This window comes from Meleagris gallopavo, chromosome 21 (genome assembly GCF_000146605.3).
Source record: "Meleagris gallopavo isolate NT-WF06-2002-E0010 breed Aviagen turkey brand Nicholas breeding stock chromosome 21, Turkey_5.1, whole genome shotgun sequence".
Taxonomy (NCBI): domain Eukaryota; kingdom Metazoa; phylum Chordata; class Aves; order Galliformes; family Phasianidae; genus Meleagris; species Meleagris gallopavo.
Genome location: NC_015031.2, coordinates 9,177,454 through 9,188,966, shown reverse-complemented (window position 1 = coordinate 9,188,966; position 11,513 = coordinate 9,177,454). Strand labels below are relative to the sequence as shown.

Here is an 11,513-nt window from a genome sequence, read left to right as displayed (position 1 = left end):
AAAAGGGAACCAGTAGTTGCGGATGCTCAGCCCCCACAAGCTTCTTGCCTCCCTACTCCTCTCAAAACCTGAAACAAAACACTGGTGCATGAAAAAATGGAGGAAGAACTTTCTGGAGCCCTGCCCTGCATCCATACTGCACCTCAGGCTTTGCACATTTGGTAAGAGAGCTCTTTCCCAGGACCCCAGAACACAGCTGTTGGATCACCAGGGTGGGGAGAGCCATCTTCAGTACCAAACCAACCTCTGTGGCCACAGCCTCTGCCAGGATGCTCGTGGCTGCGCGTGGAATGGGCTGGTCTCCATGCAGCTGGGGAAGTTCTGGGCTCAGTTGCAGTCACCCCAGGAGCTCACAGGACCCTGCCAGAAACTTGCCAAGCTGGAGATGCCACCTCCAACACCAGGTGGATATGGGATGTCAGGTTGAGCCAGGCACCTTATGCCACCCAGACAATAAGGCTCCAGCTTACGCACATGTACCCACCCAGAGGCGCTCCAAGACCACAGCTGCTGGCACCCAAAGGCACTCTCCCTAAGCCCCAGCCCAAGCAGCTGCAGATAAAGGGATCAGAGGCAGAGCTGGCACTGAGCTCTAAAGCCCCCAATCCTGTTAGTGCTGGACCACACTGAGCTGAGATGGCCACTGAGATGACATCACTGCCTGAGAGCAGAAGGCAACATCCTCTGCGCTACCCAGAGCCCCACTGCTTCCCCAGGACCACCCTGCCAGGGGATGAGACCCCCTTGCAGTGGGGTACCAGGGTCGGGGCTAACTCAGTCCCATGTTGGGGAGCCAGGGGACCATGCCTGGGGACGCAGCAGCTCGACAAGGGATGATGGGACCCGTGGGATCCATATAGGACTGGACACAGAGGATGCTGCACAGCACCCGTACCCTGGGGAGGAAGCCACACCTCTATGCTCCTCCGCCTCAACATCCGGGTTAGGGCTTTAACTCCTTCCATGACAAAAACCTCCATGTTTTCCACACTGCCTCCTCCCATGTCCCTGTCCCCACCATCCTCCACAAAGCAGCCCCTATGCACAGGGAGCAGAGGTAGCCAGTGCCCTGCCCAGGGGACAGCAGCTCCCAGGTCCCTGGGACAGCGTTGCACCCCCTGGGTTATAGAGAAACCCTAATTTTGGAAAAAACACCCTCCATTTTCAGTTTCCCACTCCAAAGCTTTCGAAATTTCCTTTCTGGGAAAGGCAATGGATAAAAACCCGGCAGTTCTGCAAGGATGCTCGAGAGCTCAAGGAGTTAAATCTGAGTTTCCTTTTAAAGAGAAAGGGGTGGACACGGTGTCCCACCGCAGCTGGCAGGGTGTCCCCAAGCGCCACTAGATGGAGCCTGCAGCACGGCTCCTTGTCCCCTCGCAGAGAGGCGGGGTACACAGCAGTGCATCCCAGCATCATCCAACTGGGCTCCAGCACCCAGCCCCTGCTGTCTGGGGCAGTGTCACCAACGTGACCCATGGACACCGCACCATTCCCAGCCCTGGGATTGGGAAGCCGAGCAGTCACATGCATCACAGCAGCACCAGACCATCACCTAGAAAGAAGACACATCCCAGCCCCAATTTTCACAGGTCTTACTGCCAAGCTCAGTGCCCAGCCCACCTACCCCTGTGTTGAGCCCATCGGTGGGTGTGGGTGAGACGCCATCCCCGCTCTCCTGGCCCCGAGCGCTGAGCTGGGGGGACATGGTGGGCGACTCATCAATATAGGGCATGGTTTCCGAGCCTTCTGGCAGTGCTTTGGGCTCCTCGTTTCCCTCAGCATCGTAATCTTCTGCACCATAGTTGAAATCTGCCAGAAGAAGAGAAGATGGTGGTGAGCATCCAGGAAGGAGATGGGTGATGTCAGGACAGGGACACCAAGCACTCCTGGTCTCTGTCCTACCCCACAACGACTCAGGGGCTCACAACCCCGCTCCCAACCCTCAGGGCCACGTAGGGACAAGGACACCCGCTCCACACAGCTGCTGCTGCCCACCTGCCGACCAGCAGCTCTTTTCCCTGCATTTACATAATTCATGCTGCCGGGAAGCCGCAGGCCGCGTCTGTGTGGGGGCAGCTGCTCCTCCAGACAGCCGGCCCTGCGCCAGCAGCCCTGCCCTCAGTGCCGGCGAGCGATGGAACCGGGCTGGCATCCAATCCTCCTCATCCTCACTGCATGCCAGTGAGGGGGACACAGCCACCCCACCTGGAAGAATGGGGACAACGGCAACCTGGGGGACGTGGGAGCAATGCCAACACAGAGACTTGGGACACTGCAGAAGGACTCTGCTCACCCTCACGTTGCCACCAGGCCATGCCCCCCTGTCCCCATACACACAGAGCCATTCTGGGGACCCTCAGCCCTTAGTGGGAGCTGAGAATGGCCAAGCAGCAGTGCGAGGCCTGGGGGCTGCAGGGAGGGCCCAGGGCGCAGCGGGGGCCCGGGGTACATCCGAACCGGTTCCCATGGCAACGGTAGCACTCGGCGGGAAGAGGCGGCTGCAGCAGCCCCGAGATGCTGACAAAGGGGAGGGGGAAGGGAGCCCGGCTGCGGCACAGGAACCCCCCAGTACCTTGCAAAGAGGATGAGGACCTCACCCCGACTCCTTGGGGTGTCCCCATGGCTGAGATCCCTGCTCAGAAGGGCGCTGGGCTGCACCCATCCCAAGCCAAACCCTGCACTGTTGTCGCTTCACCGCTCCACAGCCTCAACTGGGAGTCCCTTGGCTCCCGCCAGCATTGCTTGTCCCATTAATATTGCATTCAGCTCAATATTTAAAATGGATAAATCTTTAAATCAAAGAGCGCAGGGCCAGGAGCCGTGCAGTGCTGGCAGGGAGGGACCAGGACTGTCCTACATCCCTGGACAGGACAGGGATCCCAACAGGATACCCCCAGGGCAGCCCAGCCACTCTCAGACCGCTCTTCACTAGCAATTAGCTACTAATGAGGAACCTCTAGAGGCCTGACACTGCCAACCTCACACCACCTACCCTGGGGAAGCCCAAAGCCCCTCACACAGACCCTTCACTGGCTAGGGTCTAACGAGGGGAGCAGGGAGGGGGCAAAGCTGAAGGTTCCCCCCTGAAAATCTTCAATCCCACATTCCTGTTCGCCAAACTCTGCAGCTTCAGGCTGAAGCACAACACCCCAGCCCTGAGCCCACCCCATCCCAGCATCCAAAAATGGTGACATGGGTACAGATGAGGCTATGCCAGCCCAGCCAAAGCCACTGCTCCTACACCAGGGCCACAGCAGCAGCAGGCAGCGCAGGAACCCTGCAGCAGATCTGGGACCTGGCCACCTCCCCACTCCATTGCCAGCCTTGGGAGCAGCTCGGGTAACGAGGAACACCATTTTAATGAGGCAGCTGGGGACCTTGCCAACTGCCTCCGGCAGTGGAGGTAATGACAAAGGCACAGAGGAACAGAAGGGGAAAGGACCAGTCCATGGAGACGCAGGAATGGCCCCAGACCTCAAGCACCCATTGCTTGCCCCCAGCCTGAGCAGATTTCAGCCCCAGGTCTGACCTGGAGATAAGCTGCGGTATCCAAAGAAACATGGAAGGAGAGGGACCCTTGGCAGAGTCCTGTACCTGCTCAGGAGCCCAGAACACACTGAGGAGAGGGTGCCTGGGCACCCAGGAGACACCGCCAGTGCCATGTCTCCACGTGCACCAGGACTGCTGAACACCAGGAGGTGCCTCTTGGCAGCATCCCAACCTTTTCACAGGCTCTCTGAAGTAATTCCCCCCATATCCATGGAGCACAAGTGGCTCCATCACTGAACTCACTATGAGGACAGATGGACACAAGTCAGGACGTGCTGCAAGCAGGGATCCAAAGGGACGTGCCATCACTCGGTGCACAGATCAGTGCCTAATGCCACCATGGGAAGGGGACCTTGCCCATGCGTAAGGGACACTGAAGGCCTATCCTCTTCACAGCCCTGCCTGCAGAGCCCAGCAAGCCCAAATCACACAGCTCCCTCCTCCTCCTGCAGATGCATTGCCCCTGCAGCCTGTTCTTGTGCCCATGCCAAACCCAGAGCTATTTTTGCTCCAGCAGCAGTGGAAACCCTCCTGCTCCACCCAAGATATGGGGACAGAGGAATCAGAACCCACTCTACAGCCCCCCACCCAAATCAGCCATGGCCTGGGCTCCCTCAGCAGTGCTGCAGCCTCTAGCCCCCAGCACCACAGGCTTGTGCCTGAGGGACACTGGCACCATTGGGGTCCCACAGCATGTTGGGGTCAGGAATACGTCCCCACATGGAAAAATCACATCTCAGCTCTGCCATCCAAGCTGACGCCGGTGAAATGATGCTCGAGAATGAGCGTGGCCAAGGGCGGCCGCTGGCTCCTCCCAACATGGGCAGGTGACAGCACTGTCACAGCAGCACAGTGTGGCATTTCCTTTGCTTTCCCAGTTGGGCACATACCACATCCAAGGCTCCGCACACCTCAGTGCTCACCAGCATTGTCCCACTCCCACAGTTCAACATCCTTATGGTGGGGGAGAACATACTTTGCCATTCCCAGATTGCAAGGTTTGGGAAAACGCCACATTTTTACTGGGTGAAAATTCACCATGACAACAGGGATGCGTGAGCTGGCCTCAGACCTGCCTCCACAGGCCTCCTCGACACAAACAGCCTCTCCTCCTCACCCACGCTGCATCCTTCCAGCCAGCACATCATCCCAGGATGCTCACAAGCCCAAGTGCTGAGCACCCACTGCTCCCAAGTGCTACTGTCCCTGAGCATCCTAATACTTCCTGGCACCATGGGCTCTGCAGGGAGGCAGCTGCAGGGAGGCTGGATCTGGAGGACTGCACAAGCTGGCACAGGGGGATGCTTTTGACTGCAAGGGTCTGCCTTGGGGAATTTGGGATGGAAAACTTCAGGGGACTCAGCCCCATGCATTGTGCTCCCATGATCAACCTCAGCTCTGGGTTCTTGGCACAGCTAATTGCAAATTCAAACGTGCAATTACCCCTGATCCCCATCCTGCCTCCCCACCCAAACCTGCCCCACAAGTGCCAGGCTCCATGCTCAGCCACTTCCCAGCTAATATCCACAGATTTCACACCCCCAAAACCACACAGCAGTGTGTGCAGGTTCAGTGCTCCCCAGAAGGAATGGCAGAGAACCAAGCCCCCCAACTCCCATCTCTATCCCAGGCTCCCTAGGATGCTGATGCCTCCACTGGGTGTCTCAGGACCAGCTTATTCCCACACCAGATCCTGGCTGCCCATCCATGGGGCCAGGAAGGATTCACAGCCCCAGTGCTGCTGCAGGGGATTCTCTGCTGCCAGACCTTAGGTCCTACCAAGGGACTGCATTTCCACCGCATCCTACTGCTAAAATCACTGCTGGGGGAGTGGAGACGACCCAAAGGCACTGAGAGACAGGGACTGAAGCAGTACCCCTACCCCCAGGTCCCCCATGGGCAGAGCACACTGTCACATTGCTCCGGCACCAGTGACACGCTCCATACCAGTACAACTGCCACCCCTTGCAATGGACACAGGTCCCCACTTCCAACCCCAGAGAGCCCCGCCGGGGCACGAGAGGATGCTCAGGGGTGGGGGAGCGCAGCCCCCACCGGCATCACCTGCCCCCTGCCCGCCCTCAGCTCAGCATCACCAGCGCAGCATCCATCCGTCACCCTACAGATAGTGGGGGTACCCGTCCCCCCGAGCCCTCCCAGCCCCCGCCCCGAGCACGTACTGCTGTAGAGGGTGTCGATCCAGGACAGTCGCGGCAGGCCGCGGTGGCTCAGCGGCTCCATGCTCGGCGTTCAGCCCCGCCAGCCGGCTCTCATCTCACAACAAAGGCAGCGAGGGCGGGAGGCGGGGGGCTGCAGGCCCAGGCGGGGGCTGGCTGGGAGCAGGGCAATGCCTCCTGCCCGGCCGCACAGCGGATCTTCTTCTGCCAGGGGAGCCCAGGGAAGGAGGTGCTGGCTGGCGATGGCAGAGCGTCCCGCCTCCCGCCTCTGCCTCGCCGGGGGGAGCCGAGCCCTGCGTTCCCCGCACGCAGCCACGCCAACTCCCCGCGGTGCCTGGAGAGGGGAGGTGGGGATGGTGGCTTTATGGGCACAGGTGTGCGAGGCTTCACGCAGAGCCTCAGGCAACCCCAGAACCAATGGGGGGGCACGGGAACACCCACCTCTGCCCCAACCTCACTCTCATCCCCATGCTCCAGGGATGCCCCAATCCCAGCCAAACCTCACCAGCTGAAGGATGCCCAGCTCCCTGGAAGGATGCCAGACCCCTGCTGGTCCCTCTCCCCAGGAGAAGTCAGCACCTAGGGAGCCTCTCCCGCTGCCCCCCACAAAGGGCTGACAGCTTGGAACGGGCAGGCAGGGGTTAAACTGCCCTCCCCATCTGCGTGTAGCCAAAGGAAATACAAAGTGCCAGAGTCATCAACCCCAATATGTCAGCACACCAGCCAAGCGTTCAGCCTGCCCTCCTCCCACCCGCACCCACACCACTGCCCTCGTCCTGCTGGTGCGACAGCATCCTAAGGCACTGTCCTCAGCCACATCCTGCCCTGCACAGGGATGGGCTCAGCCCAGGTGATGGGAACAGCTGGGAGCTGTGCAGGAGAGACGATGTTGTGCAGGACGTGTGGGGAAGGCACAACACCGGGGTGTGAGGTGCCAGGACATGGGAGGCATCAGCAGTCACCACACCTGGAAAACTCAATGGGAACACTGCCACCACCTGGTTCCCAGCTCCCAGGGATGCTACGGCCTTCAGATGTGGTGGATGCATTTTGGGGAGCACAGCTTGGCACAGCCAACAGCACACGGTGCCGCCCCGGTGCAGCCTTACGTCCCCAGAGGGCCGCATCCAGCCCCCACGGGCTGAGTCACTGCATGCTGAGTCAGTGTTGAAGGTGCCGCCACTTCCCAGCCCTCATGCTTCTGGATATCCTGGGGACCCCTGCACCCCACTCTACACCCTGGCACTGCTTGGTGCCACAGCTCCCCTCCCCAAGCCATTGGCACATATGGCGCCCAGGGGAGGTAGTGGGATGACACACTGCCCCACACAATGAGTGCATCCACTGCTCTCCTATACCCAGCAGCCCCCATCTGAATGACTGCAAGGCACAACCAGCCCTGATGCAAAGCCACTTCCATCTTCTCAACTCCTGTGCTTGAGCAGCACTCTCTGAGCCCATGCAGCATAAGCCAGGGCTGAGGATAGGGACGGAGGAGGTGGAGGAGGAGGAGGTGGCAGCAGCTGCTCGGGCTGCAGCAGGGAGGAGGCATGCATGCATAGGCACTGCAGAAGCAGGCCCCCACAATGGCGAGGTACAGGGCTGAGCACACATATCCTCCGCAAGAGAGGAAGATGCTGAGTGCAAGAGCAGCAGCACCACTGTGGGCGTGCAGCACCAGCACAGCCCCACACAGAATGGGGGCAGGCAGCGCTCAGCATCTCCTGTGCAGCTGATTGTCTGTGCATGGTATGCCTATATCACTCCCCCCGTGCATCAGCATGAGGATGAGGAACCTTGTGCCTCCCCTGAGCAGCACTGGTGGGGACTGAGGGAATCTCCCCAAAGTGCAAACACCCCACAAAGAGCCAGCAGTGACAACAGCAAGTGTTGCAGCCAAGATATGCTCAGGGAGGGAGCGAAGAGCACAGCCCAACTTTGCTCCATGGAGGTAGGAGCCATTTGGAGCCACGTAGAAACATCCCATGGATTTGGGGTGAAGAAATGCTCGGTATGCACCAAGATGCCCAAGGCAGTACCATCCCCATACCACCACTGATGGCTTAATGCAGCAAACATATATCCTGTGGGCCAGACACCTGTGCTTTATTTTGGTTACTCCACCCTATTCGCCTTTGCAAACAAACAAACACCCAAACCAAAACAAACAAACACAACCCTACTCCTGCACATGGAGCACACCCAGTTCCCAGCAGCAGTGCCACAGCACGGACACCCAGCAGCTGGTGGCTCCCACAGTGGGAACCACACACTCTAACACACCCCAACAGCCTCTGCCCATGGCTCTGGGCACAACAGCTCGTGGAGCTGGGTGCATTCTTACGGCAGAGCCCAGGCCTCCTGCCCCTACGCTGCAGCCCCGTGCCCTGTTGGGTTTCTCACCGCCCGCCTGGCATCTGCTGGCCGTAGCCGGGCAGCCCACGCACTGCTATTTCTGGGCTCTTGCACAAAAGGATGCTCCGACCACAGCCACGTGGCCCTGGGGTGCTGGGGACGGGCAGTGAGGGGAAAGAGAGGGGGAGGAAGAATCAGTGGAGAACATGCAGCCAAAAGCAGGGCGAGAGGGGCTGGAGGAGCCCCAGCACCAACCCGGGGGGCTGCAGAGGAAAAGGAAGAGATGGTGGTTGGCAAGTCGGGAAGAAAGCATCCGCCCCGAGCACAAAGGTCTCCATCTGCCAGAGCTCTGCTCCATCCCAAAGCTCGCGGCTGTGGCTCAGTGCAGGGCAGACCCGCCCAGCCCCAGGCCAGACTCTGCTCCTGAAACGCATCCAAGGGAGCCGAGAGGCGTCGCTGCTGCTCATCTACATATGCAAATCTTCCTGCTTAGCAAACACCGATAAAGAGAGGAGGGATGAAAAAGCCAAGCCTATTTTAAGATGTTTTTTAGAGGCGAGGAGGGGAAATCTGAGTGCATCCCAACAGCAACACCACGTCCAGAGGCTGCTGCTCCTGTGGACACTGCCACAAGGTCTGCAGGAGGAACCCAGAGATGCTGGGGATAAATGTACCACTTTTCCTGGACAGATGCACATTTTAGCCCTTGCCTAACCTGGGCACCCTGCTCTGACCCAAGGGAACACATCCCCCACCAGCAGAAAATGGGAAAAAGATTTTCTGCAGCTGATGGAGGGGGAATCTCACCAGCAAAGACCTCACTGCACAGAAGTGTCTTTCCAGCCAAAAAAAAAAAAGAAAAAAAAGAAAAGCAAAATAGATTTCACGGCCCTGGTAGGACTTACAATGCAAATGTATTCAGGCCCCGCAGGGCACTTCTTTACAGTTTTCATTAATGGTGCCAACCTGCCCCAGTGTCACCTCCCCAGACCCCCCTTCCATCCCCAGTCAGTTTGGTGCTTGGAAAAGCGCCCTGTCCTGCACCCCCCAGCACAGTGCTGGGCCCCACAGCAGATGGGGATGGTTCAAAGGTCCCAGGCAGGGCTCGCACACACACATGCTGGGGTTTTGTTCCCTCCCAAGCAGTTAAAATTAAACACTGCCACTCTGCATGTCCTTCCCAGACCAGAAGAGGAACTCGCAGCACACTCAAACTCAAACAAACACTCTTCCAACAGTGGAAAACACTATGAAGTTAAAATTAAAAAATAAAGAGGACACAGATGTCATGGCCAGGCTCGGGGCCACCCACGCACCTACAGCTTCAGCTCCTGCCTGAAGCCCCTCCTTGCTGTAAAGGGAAGGAAACGGATGTACAGAGATGCTACAAGGTGACAGCAAAACATTTCACTTTCCATCACCTCCTGCACACCACGAGCTGCTCCGGACAGAAAGAGATGCACGGAGACAAACCTCGGACTGTGTGCTGTTTTCCGTTCTCCTTTCTGTTGGAGCTTTTGGGGATCTCACAAGTGGGGGATGAGGTATCAGCAGGGCACAAGGTGCCTGGGGTGGAGCTGAGCCTCCACTGGGGCTGTGCTCACTATTCCTGTGCCATGGGGACCCCACTGCTGCCCCCAGGACTCGGGTCACACTTCCCAAGGTCACAGCAAACGTGGGGCGGTTGCGTTCATGGAAGAGACCACGAGATGTGATTCCAGCTAATTGAATGCAGGGGGTTTCACTCACAGCATCCTGCTGTGCTGTATCCAACACCAAACATTCTGCTCTCATCCTGTTGGGCTGCAGTGTGTCCACAAGAAAAGTTCACGCAGCAAAGCAGCTTCAGGTAAAGCAGGCCTCTTCCTAAACTTCCCAGCAATGAAACAGAGCATGGAGGTGCTCTTCCTCTGACTGCAACCCAAACACTGAGCTCAGAGCATCCCCGCAACATGCAATCCCCCAATCCCCTTCTCAGTCCCCGGCATAAGGACAGGTGATGGCCAGATGAAGGGAATGCCAGCCCTTTGCACACTTCCTTTCAGCCATCTGCTCGCTGACACTCCGATTGGGTTGGTCCTGAGCGAGCTGGAAAGGGCGTTATCTCCAATGCCAGCATCACATATCTGGCTGTCACATGCCCTCCTCTCATGCAATAGCTGCAGACGGAGGCATCTTGTAGATATCCTCGCTTTAAATCAGATTAATCACAAGCTACTTAACGGAAACCACTGTGTTTCCCATGGTAATTCCCATAAAGGCAATACCCAGCACTGCTGCATTATGTTACCGTGAGCTCAGCTGCCTACAGAAGGAGAGCCCCAAACTTCATGAAAATACTGGGGGAGCCCAAACCAGACAGCATGCACCAAATTACCAACTACATCACAGCCCAGCTGGCAAGCAGCACTGCAATCAGGAATTGGTAGCTACAGCTGGACAATAAAGAGAAGTGAGAAGAAAAGGCAGGAGCAATAAATGAGCCACACGTAACTAGAAAGGGGGATCCAGTCATCAGCCACACGCTGCTTATTGTACGCTCAGACTCTGCTGTGAAATGTCAGCACACACTGAGTCCCTTATAATGCACAACAAAGCAGTGCTGATGCCAAGGGCTTGCATGGGACATGCTGGGAAGAGCCCACCACTGTCACCATCACCATCACCCACACAGCCCACAGCTCTGGGAGCCGATTGTTTGGGCTCAGTTTGTTTGGGGCAGGGAACAAATCAACCCCAACAGACTGAGCAAGAGCAAAATTAATGCAAGTCAGTTGCAGAGTCAGCAATGTAAGTGCCATCTCCTGGCTGTCAGGGCTGTGTTTGAATCGGGATGAAAGCACACGGGATGATGCAATAACAACTTCCAGGTCGCTGGAAGTAGGACAAAGTGACAGTGCTGGCTGCTTGCACCCTCAGTGCCATGAAGCATGCAGCAGCTTGCAAAATAATGTGTCCTCAGGATGCCCGGACACCTCACACGTCTGCCTTAGAGGCTGCAGGACTTCACAGCCCTGAGCTAAGGCACACCTGGAGGAAGTGGCTTTTGTGCAGCATCCCAGGCCTGGAGGTGGCCGCTGTGCTGGTGGCACCTCCAAGAAGTGGCTGCATGGGATCGGCCCAAGGACGGGGCCTTGGCACAGGATGCCCTTGAGAGCAGGACAGCACGGGGCCGGGGGTGATGTTAACTGAGACTCAAGTGGCTCCTGGCGATGTGATGGGGACCTCCTGGGGAGATTTTCAGCTCCGCTGCCGTGCCGTGACCACGTGCGGGGATGGCACAGGGGACGGCACAGGGTGGGGGGACACGAGCACGACGTCCTCGGATGTGGCACGTGAGGGTGGCCCGGGAGGACAGCACGGGAAACCCCCTGACCGTGCAAAGGGGGACAGCCCGGCGAGGAGCCGGCGCGGGTGCCGCGGGGCAGCACG

The 11,513-nt window shown here is 58.1% G+C and overlaps 2 protein-coding genes across 3 annotated transcripts in view; both read right to left on the bottom strand.

Annotated features, from left to right (window-relative positions):
- Positions 1-26, bottom strand: part of GOSR1 (golgi SNAP receptor complex member 1) — a 39,836-nt gene extending 39,810 nt beyond the window's left edge. For both annotated transcript variants that reach the window (XM_010722101.3, XM_010722102.3), the window contains exon 1: positions 11-26. The gene's annotated coding sequence lies outside the window, so the exon portion shown is untranslated. The remainder of the gene's footprint in view (positions 1-10) is intronic.
- A 116-nt stretch (positions 27-142) lies between these two features.
- Positions 143-6,081, bottom strand: LOC104913946 (active breakpoint cluster region-related protein-like). The gene is made up of 2 exons (XM_031556472.1): positions 5,730-6,081; positions 143-1,809 (listed from the first exon to the last, which is right to left on the bottom strand). Exons 1-2 carry the CDS (start codon positions 5,788-5,790, stop codon positions 1,553-1,555), a joined length of 318 nt encoding a protein of 105 aa, XP_031412332.1. The 5' UTR covers positions 5,791-6,081; the 3' UTR covers positions 143-1,552.
- Positions 6,082-11,513: the final 5,432 nt, after the last annotated feature.